General features: G+C 39.4%; 1 protein-coding gene across 6 annotated transcripts; it reads right to left on the bottom strand.

Moving 5' to 3' along the window:
* On the bottom strand, nt 1–24,980 carry tom1l2a (target of myb1 like 2 membrane trafficking protein a). Of its 6 annotated transcripts, XM_078269139.1 has the most exons (16): nt 24,897–24,980; nt 20,381–20,465; nt 18,856–18,934; nt 18,164–18,313; nt 17,021–17,155; nt 16,760–16,933; nt 16,290–16,406; nt 15,270–15,403; nt 14,652–14,694; nt 11,983–12,154; nt 10,715–10,829; nt 8,903–8,978; nt 6,265–6,339; nt 3,389–3,448; nt 2,776–2,812; nt 1–2,676 (listed from the first exon to the last, which is right to left on the bottom strand). In XM_078269139.1, the coding sequence occupies exons 1-16, from the start codon at nt 24,946–24,948 to the stop codon at nt 2,522–2,524; spliced, it is 1,659 nt and encodes a 552-aa protein (XP_078125265.1). In that variant the 5' UTR covers nt 24,949–24,980; the 3' UTR covers nt 1–2,521. The 6 variants fall into 6 exon arrangements, with proteins under 6 accessions (XP_078125265.1, XP_078125259.1, XP_078125261.1 ...); XM_078269133.1 differs by lacking the exon at nt 6,265–6,339 and having other exon boundaries at nt 16,700–16,933; XM_078269135.1 differs by lacking the exon at nt 6,265–6,339.
* Between the last annotated feature and the right edge of the window lie 230 nt (nt 24,981–25,210).

Raw genomic sequence — 25,210 nt, 5'->3', positions numbered from 1 at the left:
TAGAGGTCACACATTGCTAGTGTTTTATTGGGCAGTTACATACGTGCATTAGGTCAAACAAAAAAATCTGACCATTATTAATGGCAGCAGACAGCACAGCCAAACAGACATGGGACACCCACCAACAGAAATCAAGCCTCTCTTCCATGTCCACAAAACATCAGCTTAATGTCTGCTTCATCAGTATTAAAAGACATTCATTAACCATTTTGAGATAATCAGAGGAATACATGTTGCAATTAAGCTTCATAAAAGCAAGTAACACAATACACTCAGTTACAGATCCAGAGATACGTAACATACAAACAGAAAATTAGTTCCCTTTCAAAGGATCTCCTGTTACATTTTTAGTAATCCTCTTTGTTCAGCCTGCATGGTAAAAGTTTTTCAAAGCAAACAATGGTTGATTGTAAATTTAACGCTATTATCTCAGTTACCTGGCAACCATATTAAACCTATATAACCATACATCATTAAACATGAATTAATCATACATTTTCCTCAACTAAAATACATTTAAATGTGTAATCATACTGATTATGCGGTCACAAATAATTGCATTGCATTTATGTTAAAGTATAACAAATCGTGAATATTTCCCTCTAGTGAAAGGCCAATACTGACTGAGTAATGTTGATGCATGACTTAGGCTTTTACAAGTTGAGATGCCATGATTGACAAGGCTTTTGGTCTTAAATGGACTTAAAGACAAAAGAAAATTCAAGTGCAGAGCAACGAGCCTCGGCAAAAGAGCTGGAATGAAGAATGCTTTTTGCCTCAAAGTGTGATCCAATGTACACCAAAGACAAACTCCAGTCAGAGCTACTTTGCTGAGATCAGTTAATCAGAAATGCTTGGCTGCAGCTCCAACAGGAGCAGATGAATCATACCAGAATGAAAATACATAGATAATGAAAGTACGTCTTTGACTGCACAAATCAAAGAAAGTACAATTGCATGTGCTGCCTCAACCACAAAAAGATAAACGGAGAAGGGTTGGACGAACTTGTTTCTTTCTTTTTTACATTAACTATAAAAATACAATCAGGGGATCAAATTATACATAAACCTTTCTGCCTTTTGGATATTACTATTTAACCAGACACAGAAACTAAAATTCCTGTATTTTGAGGTATATAGATTACATAGATTAGAGTAAGTGAAGATCTACCTATAAGAATACATCCTTTACAACAGTGCAATATTGTTAGCTATATGTTTTGTCTGTTAGTTGATTAAGGAGCCTGCGCTAGGTCATTCTGACAATTTAAATGCCCCAATCTGTCATTTTTATAATTCCTAAAAGCAATTATAAATTCAACTGTCCATCAATCCACTTCTATGTGAACAAGCGCTAAAATTAAGCAGTTACAAAATGTATGTGCAAGATGAAGTCAATCTAAAGATCATTTCCCATCCCCTAGAAAAATAGTAACCATCTTGTAAACACAAAGGACAAAATAAAGATTTGTTTTTGCTTCAAAGTGCACAGTCATTAATATAGAAGGGGAAGGAAAATGTTCATGATCCCTTAATACTCATAACATGTGAACATGATTATTTTTCAACAAGTAAAGTTCAGGGCTATTGGCCATTAAAGCCTTAAGATTCTTTGGAATGGCTAAAAGTGTTTACAATTGTTCAAGGGTATCTAACTTGTCGTAGCTTTTCAGAGGAGTGAAAAGACTGATGGGTAATATTCCATGGGCACGATCCTTCCCCTTAGGCATTTAAAATACATAACAGAGAATCCTAACTAGTGCTTTTTAGATATTTAACTTTTTATTCCCTTTGGTTAAAGGAATGCTCGCATACACTCATAAATAGTAGCTATGATTTAACCATTATATTCCTAGTTAGCAAAATTTACCTACTAACATGAGTCTTTTGTCCACACTGCTTCTGGCAAATTGGGTAATAAAACATGTTCCATTCCACACATATCTCAGTATTAAAAGCATGACTAGAGCTCTAACTGGAGTATTTGTGGAGAAAAGGAAAATTGCATGGATCGACCATAACCACAACACTAGTACATAGTACAGAACAAACCGTTAAAACAATAAATGCACAAATTAGCAATTAGCTGAATGTAGTAAAGCAACACAATATAATCCTAATTGTATGCTTCCATACTGACTCAATGGATGGACCTGCAGTGAACGTTTTCTATTAATCTTGCAGTAATTTACCACATTTTTAAACCACATCAGACACATTAGGTTGTCTTCCTTTGGTGAAGCATTACAAATGAGATGCAGGGCTGCGAGAAGTAAATCCCACACTAACAGACTAATACATCCATACACAGTAAAACCCAACACAGTTGTGCGCAGTAAACATGTTGGACCTCTGCATGTTAGAGCAACACTGTGGCAAGAGAATGACAAGGAGGTGAATGTCACTTGCTACACCACTGGCAGTCAGCAATGAAATGGGACTGGAGGGATTTGGGAGGAATCATTTAGGGCGAGGACCTTTAGATGCCCCAAGAGAGAGGTCGAGGTTCTCTGAGAACAGTCTACAAGGCAAAGAGGGCATCCTCCGTCCGCTCAGCCTTCTTGTGGGAGCCACCAGGGGCACGAGCAGGGTGAGCAGGGTGAGCAAGGTTAGCTCCGGGGGGAGATGGCAGAGAGTCTGTTGCCTTTGCTCGCTCCTCCAGGAACTTATCGAATTCTGAAATAAACAAATCAACGAAAAGGGATGAAAATTAACAACACTTCACACACACGTTAGAGTTAGTGGAACATATGCAACTGTGATCAGAGTCCATACCTTCACTAGTCACCCCTTCCTCGGCACCATCCCCTTTCTATCGAGAGAAAAAAAAAAAGTCATGAAGATAAACATTTTGGCACCATCAATGGAGACGGTCAAAAGACAGAAATAAACCTTAGTGTACAGTCAGCAACACAATAAGCTGATGCACAAAAACATCATACAAGTCAAATGCCTGTAAAGTTCACACAAACTGAGACATATCCATACAAAGTGGCAAACAAAGAATCTGTCAATCATGCATCCTTCCACACTTTTCCCAGGTGAAGACCACAAGGAGCCCTCTTGGGCCCGACTCCACAACCTCCACATGCACATGTTAAAGGAGCTCATACCAGCCATTTCAACTTGACTATCATTAGCACTGTGTTAGCATTTGTAAGTCAAACCTCACGGTAAACTGTTATATGTCAGTCATTGGTGGAAATTCATTAGATTATAGTGAATGAAAGGATGTGACGTCAAAGGAAACTAAAATCAAATGAATCCAGTTATGTGAGATGGATGGATGAAATGTGCTATTAATGAGAAGAAGAAGAAAAAAATCAAGGGAAGAAGAGAGAGGGAGAAAGAAGAGAAAAATATATAAATCAAGGTAAAGAAGTCTCACCACGTCAGCACAGAGCCACTCCTCTATGTCATCCATGACAGAGGACTGCGATACGGGGATCTATGGAGCAAAGCCATGGACAAACCACGGGGCAGCACCAAAGCCACACAACAGAGACACCCAACCCAAACAACAAAAAGAAAAAAAATTGTAACACACACAAACACACTAAAAATATCAAGAATAGGAATCACCAAAGGTTTGGAGAGGAAGATGATTAAAATAAAAATTAAAACAATTAAAAATAAAAATGAGAACACAAAGAAAATTTGCTCAAACGACACACTCAACCCCTCTCAGGTCTGTGCTCTTATTGTTTTATCATGTGCAACAATCTGCTACTCAGCTGTCTTCAATGAGAACAGGAAGTTCCCAGGTTGTGTATCGTTTTCATTAGTTCTGCGGTGCTGACATGGCTTAACAGCTGCCGACTAATGTCACACAGCAGTGTTAATTGTTCCACATCATTAGTTAATTAACAAACCGCTTGAACGTGATTAAGAGATTGATTGGATGGGAAAAGCTGAAAGCACAGGGACTGTCGAGAGGCAGGTCAATCCCACGGCATACACATACGTGGAGCATGCGCGCACACACACATCACACATGAACGCTGCATGGCGTGCAGTGACTGTGATGAAGCCATGTCAGGGTGGATGGTGTGTGTTTGAGTTTGTGTGGGAACCAAACGATCACAGTCAATCAGGAATTCTGGGAATATGTGTTGCATTATATGGCTGTAAAATAAATCATTTTTCAGCGACATAATGCAACCCACTTTTTTGGCTCAAAAGCTGTAAGTCCATCCATTAGGAGTAACAATTAGGGATATTGGGAAAGTAACTTGCATGTTTTTCATTTACAAAAAAAAAAAAGAAAGAAAATGCATCGATGTCACACACACACACACACACAAAAGTCTTCCACATCCTTTCACTGCCTATGCGATGAAGTCAAAATCCACATGTAGCGTCGATCTGATATCAAAGTCGAATAGAGAAAACAAAAAGCTTGCCCTTAGACCCGGTTATAGACTACAAAAACACTAGTGGGGTTTCCTCGTGAGATCAGTTAACGCAGCGAAGGAGCATTTCAAAATAAAAGGCCAAGGCAGTGGGGCAGTGAACATTCACAGAGAAAAAAAAGCATGCAGCTGTGTGAACAGGGGAGAAAATGCTGTAGAAAAGTGTGCAATAAGAAGTCTGTTCTTATCATGACTCGCAGCAATTACACTGATACAAGTTCAAAGTGTTATCCTTTGTATTGAAATATTCACAGTCATAACATCGACTTAATTGTTAAAGTGTTAGAAATATTACAACTAGATCTATTTCTTGTTAGGGTGAGACGTGTGAGGTTGCCATTAGTAACATCTATTGTATTATCTAAGATCCAGAGACAGTTAGAAGACAACTGACAAATAAGTTCCACTACACAGCAAGTCATCATCCCTTTGCTTATTTTTTGTAATGCTTAGATGATATATTATCAGTATTCAACAATGTTGATTTAACCGTGCTGTGTAGCAGTAGTATCTGTACTTCCCTGCTGTTTCAGTGTGTGACTGTTAAGAGATGAATGGAGCTGATGTAAGTTCCTGGTGACCAGTCGGGCTCATTAACCCATCCATAAAAGGCGTGGCATTAAGGTGTGAAGCATTAGTAATGGGTATAGTGTTAAGAGCACCCATGTCAATAGAGTGCAATGGAGGTGGGCAATATGGATAACATCTTATATCACTATATAAGTAATTTTATATTACCGCAGTGATACATACGGTTTCCTGGAAATTAAACTGATAAACTGGTTGCATCAATAAAATACCTAGATAGATAGATATAAGACAAGTCTGTTTTTGGTTAATCCAGCGAATTAAATACTTAATACTAGGGCTGTCAGCATTAACACGATGCGATTAAGGGTCGAGCATAATGCGTTAATTTGTTTTAATCGTATTAATCGCATGCCGCCATTTATTAATTTATTTTCACTTCACTCGGCTTTGCGTCGTGCCTAACAGGCGACTATTTTGCCGTACTTCCTCATAACACATCCTGCTGCTGCAGGAATAGCAACGCGGATTTCGGTGCCTCATTCCGGTGCCACTGATATGTCTGCACTTCTCTCTGATGCTCTGAAACAGACGTTACAGGAAACATTGCTGCACATGACGCTAGTTAACACTACACTCGACAGCAGCTAACGTTAGCCTACCGCTAGCTAGTAGCTGGATTAAAGCCTTGTGGTGCATTCAAAGTTGTTGTTAAATTCAAATGTGTGACTAGATTAAATATATAATAAACAAATACAAATCTTAAAATCAAGTTCATAAAGTCACTTTCGTTGCATTCATTTGATTCCCAATCAAGATCCACTGGTAAGAATGGCTTTCTATTGTTAATATGTACTTAAAAACAGTTCTGAATGCAAAATAATAGAATTTTAATCATGTGATAAAACATGCGATTAACTCTAGAAATTCAACGATTAATCGCAATTAAGAACATTTTATCGTTTGACAGCCCTACTTAATACTTAACAAATCAAGTCCTGTTTATTGATTTGCAAGATTGCCTGCAATGGCCTAATACAACCAATAAAAAAAGATATTAAAGAGATGGCTACCTCAGCAAAATCAGCATGTCTTTAGGTATCGTCATATTGCCCAACATCTGTATGGAATGGAAGTGGATGTTCTTAGGGGGAATATGTTTGCTGGTATGGGCTTATTTCAAGCATTCCAGTAAAGAGCAGTGAGATGAGGCTGAAAATGAGAGCAGCACATGAGTGTTATAGATGATGCAGGAAGTTGAGAGCAGGGATGACGGTGGACACAAGGGAGGGGTGGGAGGACACATTGAGGATAGAGTCCTCACCATTCCTTGGGTAATAAGCCAGCTGTCTATGGGCAGCTCCTGATCTGCTGGGTTATCATCCCCTTTTAACCTCAGCTGAATCAACAACAGAACAACACCTTACACAAGAGAAGAAAGGTAGCAGGCCCCACCACAGCATAGCACACAGTGCAGAGAGAGAGACAGAGGAGAAGTCAAATATGCAAGAGATGGCTATCATTTAAAGAGAGAGAAACAGAGGGGAGAATGTAAGAAAACCGTGAAAGGTTCATTCCATAAAGATGAAAATGAGGAAAACAAAAGGGGAAAAAAAGACTTTGAACTCCTTAAAGTAAAAGTACAGTCGAGGCATAGGGCACCTGAGGTAACTTAAAAAAAAAAAAAAGAGAGATGGTATGCACAATCGCTGCTGTGTGTGTGTGTGTGTGTGTGTGTGTGTGTGTGTGTGTGTGTGTGTGTGTGTGTGTGTGTGTGTGTGTGTCTGCATGGGTGTATTACAGTTCAGGTTTCAGAAATGTCTGTGTGCTCGGACAGGAAGAATGACTACAAAAATCTTAGCTTGATTTTCTCTACAAACTGATGTTGGAATTTTATTTAAATACACAGAAACCTTAATTAACTACGACGGAGCATTAGGGCCACATCAAGGGGAAGAACATTAAGGAGGAAGATTTTTTTAATTTATTTTGCATTTCAAGAATAAAATCGAAAGGTCGAGAATAAAGTCGACATGACGAGAAAAAACTTGATATTTCAAGAATCAAGTCGGACTTTTGAGAATAAACCAAACTACTAACTTTACCTATAGTCTTCTACAAAATGCCTTGTGAAGGCCTATATGAACTCGTGAAATTATACTTCAGAATCGGTTTTAATAACAAGGAACTTCTTTCTCTTTTAGCGCATGAACACAGTATGGTGATAAGGATTAGGACTTCGAAGAGATTGTGCCGAAAATTGCGTCAAACTTGGAAGAGGTGGCCGTATTCCTGCAAACTGAAATAGCTTGTAATGGACAGATGCAAGGGTATCCATGGTTACACCTACGCGCAATACAGAGAGGATATGTTGTATCACAAGACACAATAAGACAATTGATCTAATTGTTTGATCCTAAGGAGTGAAGCTCAGGCGAGCGCGGCACTCCAAGGATGTAACCCATATCTGTGATGCTGCCTACATGGCAGCTGGCATGGCGGACAGTCGCTCTAATGTGATTAAGGGATAAAGGAGGTGAATTTATTCTCGTCATTTCAACTTTAATCTCGACATTATTCTCGAAATGGTAGTTCAACTTTATTCTCGTCATGTTGACTTTATTCTTGACATTTTTACTTTATTCTTGAAATAGTATTTTGACTTCATTCTCGCCATTTCGACTTTATTCTTGACATTTTGAATTTCCGACCCCTTGATGTGGTCCTAATGCTCCGTTGTAATTAACCCTTGTGCCTCACTAGGGATATTTTTAGCTTTTTAAGTTTAAATTTTTTTCGATCATGTTGGCTGTGTTAGTGCATATGGCATACATTGTGGCAATGGTAAGAGTTATTTTTTTTTCTAAATTTAGAAGTTCCATCTCAGCTCCTATAATACGTCTGTAATAAGCCGTGTAGCCAAAATACACACTCAGACCCTTAAGGACAAACATGTCTCCATTGCAACCCATTAAAACCATAACTTTTGATCCCCCGGCCATTACAGCATAACATCATGCATTCTATTATATAAAGGCTTTCAATTTAAAGCCCTGGCTTTTTATTATTTTCCATCAGATTGAGTCATTTTCGCATGTTTGCTATATGGGGCAAATACATGTTAGTTTCCATTAGGGTTATTGCTGCTGTTTTATGGAGAACTGCAGTGTTTGAAGCAATTCGTCAAAATCAATGTTGTTGCTAATCATTGACATATCCCAGACTGTGAAAAAAACAAACAAAAAAAAACTAGCATTTAGTATACAGAAAATAATTCAAATTCTGTGTTTTTGAGTTTTTTTTCATAAAAACAACAGTGGCATTATGTAATGTAAACAAACTGGCATTTAAAGGGTAAACATTCTGAAAATGAAAGAATATTTGGTATTGATGACCAGAAGTTGGTTAAAAGATTTAACTCAGTGAAAGGGGAAAATAAAATGAATAGATCATTTTATAGCAGTTTTTTGATGCAGACATTTTTGTCATCTAAAGCAACTGTTTTAAAATGAGGCACAAAGGTTAAGAAAGTACTGATATCTGGTTTAAAGAATGAAAAATCCATGAATCCATGTTTTGTAAGAAAAACACAACTGCTAGAACTAATACTTAAATATTATAATATAATTATAATATATAATATTTTGTGTACTTAGGCATGCTTAACACTTGCACAGTTACCACATTGCAAGACATTTATGTTTTAGCTATTCAGTAATAGCAATAGTCAATACACAAACCTATGCCCTTTTCTTGTGATCAAAGTTCAAGTCACTGCACACAGAACAAATGTCACTGTAGAACATACAGTGGGAAAGACAGACTGGTAAAGGAAAAACTCGTCTGCCAGTAAATAACACAGTACCCACCTCTATCTATCTATATATATCTATATCTATAAATAAATATATATATATAAATAAATAAAAGCTGTATCAAACTACATGCATCAGTGTACTCACCCCTCCTGTGTTCTGTTGTCTCACATCCAAAGCTGAGGCCAGGCCGCCCAGAGTCTGAGGGTCCTCGTACTTTACACTGCGCACAAAAACATAAACAACATATTTAAGATGGATACGTTTTTTAACAGTGTCACAAAACAGTAACAATACCAAGCAATGCTCACCCATTTTGATTATACTACAATATATTTTATTCCCATGAATATCTGGTCGAATGTCAACATTATGAAAGATGTTTGAAGAGAGTTTTCATATTATTTCTGGCCATATTGCCTTTATAACACAGCACAGAGGAGAAAGACAGAAAGAGGGAGAGAGTCTCTGGCCATCAGGGATATTGCTGTTATATGATCCAGACCCCTGAGCCATCAAACAACCCAATCAGGGCATGGAATTAACACCCTGCCAAATGCGGGTGAATTTTGCAATTGGCGGGTAACACTGTCAATCTACCTGCCACATTGCAGCAGTCCCACGTGCAGCCGCTGACCAAGCGGGAGTGAGAACGGGTAAAATTAATTTCCTCATTTCTGTTATGAAGACGAGACGTGTGTGTGACTCGAACATCTCACATTTACCAACAAAACGTACAGCGAAAGACCATGGAACACATTTCAGACCGTCCTGTCAACCTGTATACATTTTAACATCAATGTACGCTGCAACAATTTTTCACTCTAAAGTCAGCGGCTGCTGTTTCAATACTGTCGGCTCTCTGCAGCGGGCGGGGCTGTTGCTCCGTTTCCCCGCGACTGACGCGCACACACACAAACACACAATCGCACACGGTGGATGCAGGAAAAAACACAGATGAGATGTACAGGATGACCTAAATTGAGGACAGCTACGCTCGTTATTGTAAGTGCAATGATAAGTTAAAGTCCAATAAGTACTTTATTAAACCGTATGAATGTGTGTCCCAGCCCAGGATAGGAAATTAACTAACAATGTAAACATCAACAAGCCACTGACAATGACAGATATGTTCATATTTGATACGGGCCCCTATGCAGGATTATCAAGGAGGGCCCCCCTACTACAGCACGTGATGACGGCGCAATGTCCACGAGGCTACCAAGAATAGGACAGGATAGGATCATAGAGACACAGCAATTCCTGTTTTTCACCTTTATGGAGGCAACGGCTGGTAAAAAGTCACTGTGGCAGGTGGATTTAAAAATCACAAAAGTCAAAAAAAAGTCAAAAAAGTTTACTTCATGCCCAATGAAAACACCCTTTTGCAATTTTACAACATTCATCAAGAACAGTAACAAATCCATAGTACTTGCGAAGCAATTTCTACAGGAAAGAAAGCGGCCTAAATAGACAATAATGCAGACGCAGTAAGGAAGAGAAAAGCTCACTTTACACATTCTTCTCTCCAGGTAAATTGCCTTTACTTTATCACTTTTGTTCACTCCACCTAAAAACCTCAATTTACAGCTGAAGGCAACAGGTTCTTAGAAAAGAAAATACCAGATTAATTAAGATAGATTAATTAATCCATTCCCTGGAGGTATTCTAAAGCCATTATAGTAAATGCATGAGGGAATAATTCACATAGGAAGATGTAGTGAGAGCAGAGACATTGGGCACATCAAAAAGTTAAACGTTATCACGGGGGAAAAAAAAAACAACCTTGTACACAGTGAACATCGGGGAACAAACAGTGTAAAAGTGCCCATGGGTGGATTTTACTTAAATATTAAAAAGGTGGTTATGAATAGCCATTTAATTAAAACAAATGACACCCTGAATAATAGCATGAGAGGCTCTGGGCTGCCCCAGAAGTAAAATGAAATCTAGACCTACTTTTTGCGCTGATCAGCCAGAGAGCTGGTCCTGGTCTGGGCAAACATGTCAAAGTCATCCTGGTTGCGGACTGGTAGAGAGGACAGAGTACCGCTCACGCTGTCTGAAGCTACATCTGGAGAGAGAGGACAGCAGATAGGGGGAGAGCAAGGAGGACGGAGAAAGTAGAGATGGCGGATTATTCATTCAACCTTTACTTATACTCGAGAGATCATGGAGGGGCGACCATCATTTACAATGTCATCGAGTCAAATTACAAAAGACAAAACAACACTGAAAAGAAGCGAAACCATCATAAGAAAAATAGAAAGACGATAAAACTTGAAAAATTGAAAAAATGATCTGATAAATAAATTAGGATAATAAGGATGCAAAAGGAAGTACAATTATGTAAAGCAAGTACAAGTAAAAGTTTGCAGGTTTAAAACCAGATTTTAAAATCTGGTTGTGTGTCCAAAAGGCACAAGTGAGTTGATTTTAAGCAAGTGATGTAATTTATTCCAGGAGTCAGGTACACTAAAGTTAAAAGCAGTTTTTCCAAGTTCAGACCGAGCTGGTGGAACATGTAGCAAAGGCCAGTCAGCAGAGCGAGTCTGATAATGTCCCCCCGAGGAACAGAGAAGTTCTGTAAGGTAGTATGGTAGTATTTAAATAAGAGCCTTGTGGATAAAGAGATACCAGTGAGTGTCACATCTTTGTTGGAGAGAAGACCACACAACACTTTCATATAAAATACAATGATGTGTACCATAGACATGACCGGTTATGAATCTCAAGGCAGAGTGATAGACTGAGTTTAGAGATTTAAGAGTTGAAGATGATGCGTGTCTATAAATCACATCATCGTAGTCCAAGACCGACATGAAAACTGCCTCATCAACCCTTTTCCTACAAAACATGGGAATGATGCTTTTTTCCCCCCCTCTCTGTAGAAATGTAGCCAACTATGAAAAAATATTCAGAACAGCAATATATCTAAGCTTTAACCAGAGTATTATAGCATGCACCGACCTTTTTAGAGAGCAACAGGGGAGCTAGCACTGGTAGGGAAGAGTGTTGAGCAATGAGTTATGTTGCTGGGCTCATTTCCTATAAGCAGCTAGATTATGAGCCTGTCTTACACTCTGCTGCTTCTCCAAGGTCTGCAGAGACTGGGGAGGAGGGATGTTAAAACTTTGATGAGAGAGAGAGAGTGTATGTGTATGATAGTTGGAGCACCACCTTTTCCTCCACACTGGAAAATACACTTGACACCCTTTTGTTCTTACCAATAACAGCTAGTGCAGATGATAGCGAGGCTGTAGTGGGGTTATGGGCTGGGGAGGCAGTGGCCCCCACGGTGAAGTGGGCTGGAGGGCTGGAGCTGATCCTGGGCGAGACCACAGCAGGGGAGCCCGGGCCCAGGTCTATCAGGTTGTCCTCTGTGGCCTCATTCAACATCTGAAAGCGGACAGGGAGAGGAAAAGAGAGATGGCCGTCAACAATTATGAATGCATGTAAACGTAAATATGCAGCGCTTTTGAGGTTTTGCCAGCAAATGAAGGAAGCATATACGTTTGTTGAAGAAATTAGATTACAAACTTTGTATACAGAGAGGATACTTTGTACCTACTGAAAGTCTACAGTATTTACTATTTATGTTATTTGAGACAACATTGAGGGTCAGTAGTTGTGGATTGGAGACTATGCACAGGAACAATACTGAGGTTTAAATAAACAGGTGGACAAGATTTCAGATGTGTGAGACAGAAGACAAGAAGGAGGGGAGGGAAGGACATACTATACTGCCCTACAAAGCCAAAAGACCTTAACTCGCCAGAGTGTAGAAATGAGAAAAATGACTTTAAACTTATTTTGTTGTCCAGCCAAATGAGTGGTAGGCAGGATATTGGAAATTTGGCAATACTTTGTTTTTTTAATTAAGTTATTTATCTACATAAACAGCTTAAACTCAAACTTAACCTTTGACCCTTATTCGGAAGTTACTGTACTTTGCCTTTGCATTATCTACAAGATTATAAGGGGTTATGCTAAGGCAAAAGGCATTAACTTCCATTTTATCACTCACTTGGTTGCTGATCACTAAATCAAATCAGGTCATGATGTTAATGATGACATCTACATAAAATCTAGTCATCATGGCACAATTATGCTTAGTATAATATAAACATAAATATAAAATAATGTAAATGAGAAGTAATTCATTTGAATTTGAAGGTCACAAAGTGGCTTTTCAACTCACATAGCATTAGCACCTACTGTATTTTATTACCCTATTCAATATTGTTGTATAGAATTGTAATAAAACAATACTATTTCTCATCCTATTTTATGGTACAACTGGTATTCCTAATATTGTGGTCAGTGAGTGTATACCATCATATTTTCATCAATGCCATATCCTAACAAATTGGGCCTAGGCCTAATACCATATCATTGTGCAAATGTACTTAATTAATACCCAGTCCTAGGTCAGGGGTCATCCATTACATTTTCCCTAGGGCCAGAATACAACCAGCATCATCATCATCAAGAATGAAGACTTGAACATAAAGATGGCGTCATTCACGTGCATATTAAGTAGCCACGTTGGTTTGTTTTGGTCTTATAATACATCCATAGATGCTCCAGCAGAGAGGATGGTTAGTTTAGCCAGCAGTTAAGTTTACAAGAATTTGTCTATATTTCAAGATTTGTGGCAAATGAAGATAAACAGTTAGACTACAAACCGACAGCTTTTGTTTTAGCTCGTTTGTCAAAATTTGCCATTTACAGTAGAGTAGAGCTTCTGTTTGTGTAAACAGTGCGGTGGACGAGAGTGGACTGCCCAGACAGATCAGATAGAAATATATCGCTTCCTAGATTTGTAAGCCTGGGAACAGGCGAGTGGGTATTGATACGCATTTACTTTTAGGTTTTTATTGTAGCCTACTTACAGTAATGGGCGTAGTGGTATCTTTCCCAGTCAGGTACATGTGCTGCGTGTCAGCGTCGTCCTCTGCTGTGTGTGTGTGTGTGTGTGTGTGTGTGTGTGTGTGTGGAGCGCGGGCATCACATTTACAGAGTACCTTAACTCAATTTGAGCATTCTGAAGTGCCATGAAACAAAGACAAAGAACCGTAACTGATGTTATGGTATTCTGCCTTGGCTTCTGTACGGCTTTTGAAGTTACGGCAAAGACAACACACGATTCCCAAAACAATAAAATTGACTCAAGATATTTGTCCAATAACGACCAAAATTGAGTTACGGCCTTTTCGCTTTGCACGACAGCATCTAGCTTCATACAGTGGTACTGATGAGACTAAGCATGAGCTCCATATAGCAGACGTGTTAACATTCATCCCTCCCTTTCAATCCCAGCACACTGGCTAGGATTGAACCTGGTACTGGCATTATACTTGCCTCCATCAGCTGGCCACAACACAAACAGACAGAGCACACAGAAAGATCAACAGAATGCAAACACAAACAGCTATGTGGGATGTAGAGAGAGATGCCCCAACCCTCTGGCGAATCACTGATACTGGCAAATGTACACTCTAAATAGAAGATTGGGACTAGTTATGTTTTTGCTCTTCCAGTTTTGATAAAGCTAAAAAAAAAAATGCAATCCACTTGTATTAAATATTAATGCAGCAGTGGATTGTGTATGCTATTATAAATAGTAATGATTAATTCAGATACTAAAACGGTAAAACAAGCACAACATTGGCAATGTGAACAGATTTGTTAGAAACATCCCTAATAGTATCCTTCATTTTAGACAAACTGCCACAGGCGATGTAAATGCAGATGTAATAAAATGTAAAAAAAAAAAGAATTGAAAGATTCTGAAAACATGCAAAAAGCAAATACAAAACAAGCAATCCCAAGAGAGAATTGGGGTGTTTGATTTCTGCTCTTTGAACGCTGACTTTCTGTTGATGGTACTCACCCCGTTGTTCTGTGCGGCTCTACCCGACCGGTACCTCTCGTACCTGCGAGCAGCACAAAAACCTATGAATGTTTTATCACAAGCTTTATGAGGTTTAGATGCTTACACATCTTTTCATCTTCAGAAACCTCACGAAAGAGACATTTTACCAGTTTGAAGCCGCAGAATGTTTAAAAGGAATGAGTCTTCGTACGAGCTCTGTAACTTTGTGGTGTTTGAACTTGCAAAAAGTGTGTTCAATCTGTGTTAAGCACGTTTTCTCAAAAATGTGATTCTTCATTGGAAAGCTTGGGTATAAACACAGCTGGAGCCTCGGCTTTAAAATCATAAATTGAAATACAGTTTGGCAAAACAACAAAGTTCTAACGAGAACCAATTATTTATCCATGAAAATATGTTGGACCAAGTCTTGATCTTACACATTGGGCTGGCAAAAACATCTAGTTACTGTATGTTACACTGTTACGGACAGGTAAAAAGTCGTATTAACGTCAAAGATAATTTAAAGATTACTAAACAAAGTTCTGTTAACGGCGCCCTAACAAAAACAAGCATTTTCGTGTCAGTCCTTGTTGTGCCATAAAAATCAAGCCTGACTTATGGTTTAATTGACCGTACCTCTCATATCGAAGGAAAATGTTGTTTAGGTCGTCATTGACATGTAGCAGTTCCTCGGTCACTTCTTCATTAGAGACGCGTGAAATCAGCTCAACCACTCTCTGCTGCATAGCCCTGCATGTTCTGTTCAGCTCCTTAATAGATTGGCACATCACCAGATTAATCACATGTATTGATATATGAATAGATAGAAAAAGAAGCACAGGGAGAGGGAGAAAGAGTGAGCTATAGAAAGCCAAATCATTTTGTCAGACATATACAATATTATACGGCATTGTCTAAAATATACTGGATGTATATATATATATATATATTTACAAGGAATCAAATGTTGAGCAAGTCAGAAATATTTGCTCAACTGTGTAAATACTCTGTCAATGCTTTTTCTTTAGCAGCTGGAAAAAGAAAGAAAAAAAAAGTCAGAAAAGTTACCACATAACCATTTCAACTGGCACAGGCATCTTTAGCACGGGGCCAGATCCTTGCAGCTGACACAAATACCTGAGTGGATTTGGCCTGTGGAGATTAAACTCTGCATGAGTTTCTATACCACTGGCTAATTGTTAATTTCAGGAATTTCCCCCCAGCCAACTGGTTCTTGATAAGTAGTGGGCGAGTTGAGCGTTTCCTCTGAAAACTAAAGACACTACTCCCCCTGGTGGCTGTAAACGATTCCAACACTTTACCACTGATGTGCCACAATGGAAAGCTTTTTGCTTTCTGAGTTAACATCTTTTACAGTGCGTGGGAATTCATATAGTAAAACAGTTGAGCTGATATTAATTTATAGCTCAACTGAGTAGGGATGCTAATATGATCTTTAGACAGACCCATTCATAAAAAGATCAGATTTGCTTTCTCAAAATAGTCTTCAAAACCACATTAACTTAAAATCTACAATACACCTTAAAAACACACACAAAGTCAGATTTATTTCCATAAGTATGATGAAAAATATAAAGTCATGTCAGGCACATCATTGATGAAATAGACCTCTTAATATATTCATGTGCCTCTAACCTGAAGCAGTTCCAGGTCAGAGGCATCTTCCTGCCCAGGGACCATCTCCGTTAGCATCTCTGACATCACTTTGGTGTTTCCTCTAACTACGTCCAGCTCACTGCGCAGCCGGGCGATCTGAAAGCACAGAAGGTCAAAAGTCATTTCGACAAACTCAGGGCTTATTCAGTATCAGCACAGTGCTGCAGATGTTCTCGAAGGCAGTCGGTTGAGTTAGTCATGATATCCAGCTAAAATCTTGTAATCTGCTTTAATCTATGCACTTCACAATTTAACTGCTAAACTCTGGATCAACCTGCTTTATTCTGGTGAAATGGGCTGTATAAAAGAATGAAGTTTCACTTTTACGAGCAATTAGTGCAGCAGAAAGTTAATTTCATTGGTCGAAGGTTGCTGTCGATGCCCCTCACCTGTTCAGGGGTTGCTGTGATGGGGCTCACCTGTTCAGGGGTTGCTGTGATGGGGCTCACCTGTTCAGGGGTTGCTGTGATGGGGCTGGGCATGTGGGAGACCGGTGTGGCAGAGGCAGGGGTCAGGGTTGGGGTCAGGGTTGGGGTCGGGGTTGGGGTAGGTTTAGGACTCCCAGCGGCAGGTGAGGCAGGGGCTAGGTACTTGATCATGGCTGGGTCCACCTCTGGTGTAACCTGGAAGAAAAAAAATATACCCCCAAGGACGTTGCTGTGTGAATATACATACGTGTTAGTGCTGTACGTGTATTTCTTTCCTCTCACCCTCTGTGGTGTGTGGATGGGAGACAATGCATCCAGGTCTGCCATTGGGAACTCAATGCCTTTCCTCTTCAGTTCCTCATAAATATGGACCACACCAGTTAGATCGGGGCTACTCCTGAAGGCATCAGCCCAGGCCTGACACACAATCACACACACACACACACACACACAGACGTACAATAAAAAAATAAAATAAATAATAATAATTAGTGATATTACATCACAATATCAGTACAAAGCGGTTTATAATCCTGTCATGTGTGCAAATCCTTAAAAAAGAAAATTAATAAATGTGTTGCTTTGGTGTAGATATACAACAATAACAAGTATGTAAATAATACTAAAACAAATGTACAATAGAACCATTTTAGAAAGAAGGAGGGCTGTATGGTTTGTGCAGGGTGTGCAAAAATATTCATCAGGGAATGTGCAAAAGTTATTGCACAGTATATATGTGCAATAGCCAGGGATAATAGTCCAGGATGTGTGTTAATGTAACGTGCAGTGACTGTGGTTGAGTTTGTCAGAGTCTGTCAGTGGGGGTCCCAGGCCTTGTTGACGAAGGCCAGTGCAGTCAGGAAGAAACTGTTCTTGTGGTGTGAAGTTTTGGTCCAGATGGACTGCAGCCTTCTGTCAGGAGGGGAGTGTTTCAAAAATGTGTGTCATGGGTGACAGGGATCCTCCCAGACACAAACTGATGCGGTTAACAGACCGAGCAAAGGACAGAAAAAAGGCGTATAAAAGAGGAGTAACCTTCAACAAATCCCTATAAATAATCAGAGCACAGAGGAACGAGAGACAGAGAACACCACCTGTTGGCCGAGGTGACCTCAGGTAACACAATAGCACCGGAGGCTGCAGTCTGTGGTGCAACACCTGGGAAGTGGAACATGCGGTGCCCACCTGGCTTCCCAGAGACTACCACTGACCTACTTGATGCCATTGACAAAGCTGACTGTTACCATCACACTGAGGAGGACCAATGATCAAATCATTTAACAACCTGATTTCATTAAGTTTATATATACACATTATATCACACAATTTTGCAGTGGAAATGTGGCTTATTTGAGAATTAAGCCCTCTGGAGTAGTCAGTAAAAACAGAAACTAAATACAGCACTAACACAAAAAGCCCCAATACCTGTATGAGCGACAGCACTTTGTCTTGTACGATGGTTGGAGGATTGTTTTTGGGGGAGATGATTTTGACCAAGACACCATCGATGAAATCTCTGTTGGCCACCTGGATATGAAACCTGTGACCGCAGTTCTTTACACATGTCTCCAATACCTGCAGAGAAGGAGACGATTAAAAGAGAGACACAAGCCTGCCTGGCAAATAAATAAAAAACTGGAAAGCAGGAAAGTTTGTGAGAGGCAGCTGAGAAAAGAAAGACTTCTCAGTCAGGATGCTTTCATTACACAGAGGGGCTTTTAACTAGCAGAGCTATAAACGATGTGGGTGGATATGAACACAGCTCAATCAGCAAGGCTGCTATGAACAAAATGAAAGATAAGCAAAATCAGACAGAAAAACAAACATCCCTGACAGTAGGCATGAGGAGAGACATAGTGGAATAAAATGACACGGTCTGGAGAGGTTAAGTTTTTGCATGGTGCAATCCTTTAATGTGGCCTACACACTGAGAAACAGCAACAAATCGGACAGGGCTTACTGAAAATCAAACCATCACAAAATGTTGCAAGGGTAAAAGCCATTTTGTCATTCAATTCCTACTGATGTGTCTAGGGAAATTGATGCTAGTTTTACAATTAAAAAAAAATTAAAAAAAAAAAATTAAAAAAAAGAAGCTAAAAGTAGCAGGTTCTCACCGTTAGTGCCAGCATCACTTCTCTGTAGTTCTTGTTGCCACCAAGTCTCTTCTTCAGTGCCCGCATGGCATCTTTTGGCCTAGAGGGAAAACGCAGAGAAGACACAGCTGGATAAAGCACCCCAGCTGAGAGTAGGCATAACATCTTTGCCTTTGTTGGAATCAATTATTTTCTGTGCCACAATAACAGATGCCAGTCAGTCTGTCAGCATAACTGTTTGACTAAGACAGAGAAGCGCCGTCACACCATCTGTTTCTCTGTTCTTTCTGAGTGACTGTTTTCTCCCAAGGCAAGATCAAAGCTGTCTATGCGTAAAGACTTCAGGTTGGCTGCCCGTCTCTTCACTGCAGATGAGACGTAATAAGCTTTTATGAACTCCTTCATGAGCTACGGTACATTTATTGAGCGAGGGAACTGAAATAGATAGAAATGGATGGAGATGCCGCATAAAGTCTGATATATAGCTTCCTCGAACAGCACCTTGCATGTGTGCGATGCTGATTCAGTGTTACAGTTGCCTTCCGTTTCGTTTTTGGATGGTGCATCCGTTTTGCTATACTGCATCTTGTTTCAGCACCCAGTAGCATGTGTTAACAAAAACAAAACTTCAGTTGCAGAATTTCCTGAACCTCCAGAGTTAACCAGACATCGTCTAACTCGCTGAAACATCTTGAAGACAAGACATTCTGTGAAACTGAACTCCCTCTCTGTGTGTGGTTGTGTGTGTGGTTGTGTGTGGTTGTGTGTGGTTGTGACAGAGAGGGGCACCATGTTGCATGCCAAGACAATGAGTGTGTGTGTAGGCATGAAGAATGTGAAAAGCAGGGGACAAAAGAGAAAAGGGAAAGTGCTGAGGGAAAAATGGAAAAATTCAATATTCTTCCTGAAAGAAAAAAAAAAAAAACTAACTTTGACTATTACATTTATTTAGGCTACAAAACGGTACTGCCCTACTGTAGATGAACTAAAACATGTTTTCTAGGATATATAACCACAACCGAACTCAATAGTGTTTTGGAAGAAAGGTATAAAAGTGCAGAACTATATGTTTTATTGTACATTCATGTTTTAGCTCACCATTAAATGCTGAAATGCAAAACCTGATCTGGATCTGTTATGGTGTGATAAAAAGAAACAACATTTTTGAATTCTGGAGAAGACAGAATTTATGTTTTTTGTTGTGACTTGTGCTCTCACATAAGATGCAGAATCTACACGGTGTCTTATGAATGCTAAGACATGTTTTAATGCAGGAGACTGACATAAGCATTTCATTCATTTAGTCAGTGATACCTCCAGAAAACAAAAGGCTTTCTGTGGGTTGGTGTATGTTGGTGAAGCACACAGTGGTAGTCAGTGTATTATTTGCTTGAGTCACGCAGTCAGCTAGTGTGACAAACAATGAAAGATCCATTAAGTTGTGGAACTGACCAATTCAGGGACCACACATCTTTTCCCTACAGAACTTTGATTAAGTAAATTATAACCCATCAATGATTAACTTCTAGAACGTGTAGCAGCTCACCCCTCGTCCGTCTCGTTTACTATATCACAGATCTCCATGTTGAGGGTCCAGTCCTCATTCTGTAGGCCTCCATCTGTGGCCCTCTCTGGAGAAAAACACAAGTTTAAAAGAATATTTATTTTTATATAAGGTTATAGCTTTAAAAGAAAAAAAACTGTGTCCCTTAATTTTTGCCTCTACATTTTGTTTCATTTAGGGGTACCACCAGTGACCCTAAAAATAAATATAAAAAATATATATATATATATATATATATACATATATATATATATATATATATATATATATATATATATATATATATATATATATATTTATTTTATTTTATTTTTATTGTATGTCTACTGAAATCATATGGGAAAAGTTACTACATTTACATACTGTGAATGTTTTTTTTTAATCCAGAATCATTTTTGAATCGAATCTTGAGCCTAGAAATCGATATCAAAATCGTGACATTTTCTGAATCGTGCAACCCTAGTGAAAACACTTTTTTTTTTTTTTTAACAGAGCCCCCACCCATTTCAAACCAGTGAGCTAAGCAGAGAGATGAAAAAAAAAAAAAGACAGAAAATCTCTTGTGAAATAACCAACACTTCTCTAACTTTGGTAGAAAAATACTGTGTTCATGTTGGATCCCATCATTAATGGTATAAAGGTGACTGAGAGAACATGTTTTCAGGGTCTTGCTTATGGAGCTGGGTGATATGGCCAAAATCTTCTATCCCAATATAAGCAATTTCATATCTTCATAACGATATGAACTATATCCTGATATAGCATGTTTTCTTTCTGGTAATTCAATAAATAAATAATCTATATGAAATAACCACATGGTAAAGCATATTGTATATACTCCTGTGTGAATTAAATACTTGACAAATGAAAAGTAACTACTGGTTTCTCATTTGATTAGGAACTTTAGTGCAAAATGAACAGAACGTGCAAGGATCAGAACTTAAAGCATCACCCGAATGTTATAGTTTTCTCAACATCGTTATCTCCAAGTCTCGCAAGAAACGCTCATGTGCTATAAAATATCATCCACCACCTGCTGCTCCGATGCCCCCAACTCTCATTTATTACCTACATGAACCAAACAGTCAACTGGAAAGAAGAAAGCGAACATCTTGGAGGAAAGTGAAGCTGGTTGTGGGTGTGATGCAGCTGTGCACTCAGTCATAACTGGTAAAACAGCTAAAAAACAGAAGCCAAACAGGTTTTCAAACTCCACCCTACCATTTTATAGCATTCCGGCTACAGCCAGAACATAGTGTCATCCAGACTGTGAGAAGCTAGAGTGATGAAGTGGAATTGCAGTCATCACTGCGTTCATCGCTCTGTCTCCCCCTTCCTCTCCCGTCCCCAGAATCCATCCATCATGTCAGTGAAAGCTGATATCTATCAGGATCGCAGTCGTCTGGGGTGAATTTCACATTGAAACAGAAAAATGTTTTCTAACGAAGTGAGCCGAGACCGAGTTCCTGTGACTGACACTCAATAGATTGTCATTAGACGATTCTTGAGCTTGGACAGGAGGAGCTTGTCTACCAGAAACCCAGAGGCCCCGAGCAGGTGTCATGCCCAGGCCAAGAGCCTCTCACTGGGCCGTGTTGCCTTCCTTTTGGGAGGCTCAACATTGGACAAGCCTGACAGCCATGATTTATTAATGCTCTACCATCTCTCTCTCTAATCAACTTGTAACAGACTGAGCAAGCACAGAGAGACTGGCATCTTATTTAGCTAATTAGCTCATTTTTCCTTTTCTGAGTCACACCTACAAACACTTATCTACAAAAATAGAGAGTATAAAAGTGAATTACAACATGAGCAGCATTTAAAAACACATTGCACATAAAAATATGCACATAAAGCATAGGTTTGGAGGAATTAACCAGCTACTGCCACTGGGATATTCCATGTAATCTCCTCAAGTGGATTGCCAGGTCAAGAAGAAGACAGGACAGAGCATGGGTGGCAGAAGAGAAGAAAAAAGAAAATCTGATCTCTCCATAAGCTGGAATGCCACTGAACAATCAGAGCTTTGCTAATGAAGTGAAACGCCTGCTGGCTTGGAGTGCATCATTCATGGTGGTGTGTCAATTCCCCCAGTCCTGGAAATCGACACCCCACCAGTGAAGCCAGTCGATCACATGGCTTTAACGGTGGCAGGCTGTGCCATGCTCTGCCAACAAAGCCACACATCTCTGTCACTCTCTGGCCCACTCTTTGTCCTTTTTTAAAGACTCTTCTTTTCTCTACAAATGTTCCACTTGTCCTTGTATTTGCTCACTTGTTCCTCCTCTATGTAGCTCAGCAATAGCAGAAGTTTGACAACAGCTGCTAGGCAAAGCTGGTCGCCTAAATATTGAAAATGGCTCCCAATTCTGGTTATATGTACAGAGCTTTTTAACATAGAATTAACTAGGGGTGGGGGAATCGATACAGCATGGTATCGCGATATTTTCCGTGGCAATACTGTAGCGATACACAGACACCAAGTATCGATCTTTTATTATATATGCGTTGGTCAGTTTGTCTGCTTGACAATCCCATTTTGCAGCAATAAAATTGAAGTGAGATGACAACATCTGTTTTTAGATAAAACAGATGTTGACAAAGTTTCCTTTTGGGGACATTAATTGAAATTGGGAAAAATTTGAAGTTGGGGAAAAAAAAGGTAATAAATTGCAGTATATCACAGAATATTGCAATATGTTTAAAATCACAATAGTATTGTATCATGTTGTTGTCAGTATCGTGATGATATCGTATCGTGAGGCCTCTGGGGATTCCCACCCCTAGAATTAACCAGCATTCAGAGGCACTTTTTCTCGTCAAATGATTCACCGCTAGATGGGAGAAATTCCTACACAGTGTACCTTTAAGTTTAGACTTTTCATTTTTGTAGGATATTCTGCAAATGAAAATAGTCAGTTGTATAAAAAGATGACATGGCAAACTGACCTATGCTACCTACAAAGCTTGACAGATTCCCATACAAAAAGTGCTTCATTATAAACAGGGTAGGCTCCTTTTTCTTTTATTTATTTTCTCCATCCATTTATTACTGGTGCATTAAAATGTATTTTGTTTCAATCGGTCGAAATCTGTGAATGAAGTACTGCATTACCAAAACGACTCACTGAGTGACTGCATTGCTTCATAGCCTGAGCCTCTGACCAATATGTTTCCCTTCAGGAAAAAGAGGTGGAGAAACCGGTGGAGAAAAGCGGGCAAAGTGCCTTGAACATGAAGCTGCAGCATGAAAAAAAAAAAAAAAAAGTCATTCATTCACCACCTCTAACCCCTCCACCACCTTCTCAGTCACTCAGGAAATAAAAAAGGTCTATAAAGTTCCACACAATGCATCCCTCAGCATCTGTTCTGTTGATTTCTCTCTCTCATTGTTTCAGGTAAGCTGATCCTTTGCCCTTCTGCTGTGGTGTACAGCAGCTAAACAAACAGACAGCTGGCTGTACAACTCAACACAGTGCAGCAACTCAATCGGAGAGATCAGGCTGGAGATTCAGCCATCTTTGTGAAATGGGGAAATCCAAGACGTGCTGCATACAGCCCACGGAATGACCTAGAAGGACCTCCGTAGAGCAAAATGTTTGAGACGATGCTCACAGTTGGTAGCTGAGGGCCGTCTTGGATGACATGGCAGGCACAAAGCAGCTGACCAGTGGGTGGGCAACACTCACACAGGCTAGAGGACAATTCAAAGGCCCTCTAACTCCTATAGATGTCCTTTCTCTAAACTGTTTCTATCCAGTGCACTAAGGAGCTGGCATTCAAAATCAATTGAAAACTCTTTAGGGTAAATGCAATTAGAGCCAAGTCAAGGTAGAAAAGACTTAGGATCTAGAACCAAAGATGGTGTTCTCTATATAAAAAGGAACAGAACAGTAATGATGTTTGTTCTGGGTCAGAAGTTGTTTATCTCTGAGCAGTGTTGCAAACAACCAGAAAGATGCAAAGAGAGAATGCAACCAAAAGGATGTGGTAGGCCTCACGCCCTAGATCTTCTCCTCTGCAAGACGAATAAGCACCACAACACAGAGCCTTGAGATTTAAAACTAAAACCAACCAGGCGGACCAAGCAGTGTGGTCAACTATTGTTCAGGAACTAAGGAAATATTGAAATTTACCTTGGCTCTGCAAGCCACTTTTAAGCCATGTCACTACACTGTCCATGCCATTCACTGTCATTCATAATCTTGAAAACTGCATTGCATTGTCTAAAGTTATACACATGCAGAATGATTTTCCGTTTAATGTAACGGTACTTGGATTACAACTGACTATGTTAGGTAGGTGAGTTGGATAACATTAGCTGAAAGCTCATTCCAAGTAACGTAAAATGACGTTTGCTGCGATGATGATGCTTGCTAGCTCGCTATTTTCGTACCGTAAACCCCAGTAGTAAAACACAAAATCTTTGTCCACGCTCACATTGTGTATGGTAGATTAAATATTACATTTGTAATGAATAATTGCAGCGCTAACGTACCTATGCATTGGCCAACGGGAGTGCTGTACGGATTTCCAAGTAAGAACTCCATTTTGACAACAAACAATCCGCTCGGGAATAATGAGGCTGAGGCCCAGAGGCGGTACTACAGAGCCCCGCCCACAGAGTAATGCTATTGGTCAAATGGCCCGATAGTTAAATACGTATGGATGGAATCAATGTCAGTCATATTAAGCAACGGAAGCTATGTTATGTTATGTTAAACATTTGTAATACATATAAACATAAATGTTACTTCATAACGCTCCATAATTATATATAAATGCACGGAAATACACAAACAACGATAAAAA

The sequence above is a fragment of the Sander vitreus genome, chromosome 15 (assembly GCF_031162955.1).
Source record: "Sander vitreus isolate 19-12246 chromosome 15, sanVit1, whole genome shotgun sequence".
In the NCBI taxonomy this organism is placed as follows: Eukaryota; Metazoa; Chordata; class Actinopteri; order Perciformes; family Percidae; genus Sander; species Sander vitreus.
The sequence above is the reverse complement of the archived record's forward strand: the minus strand, read 5'-3'. Positions and strand labels throughout refer to the sequence as shown.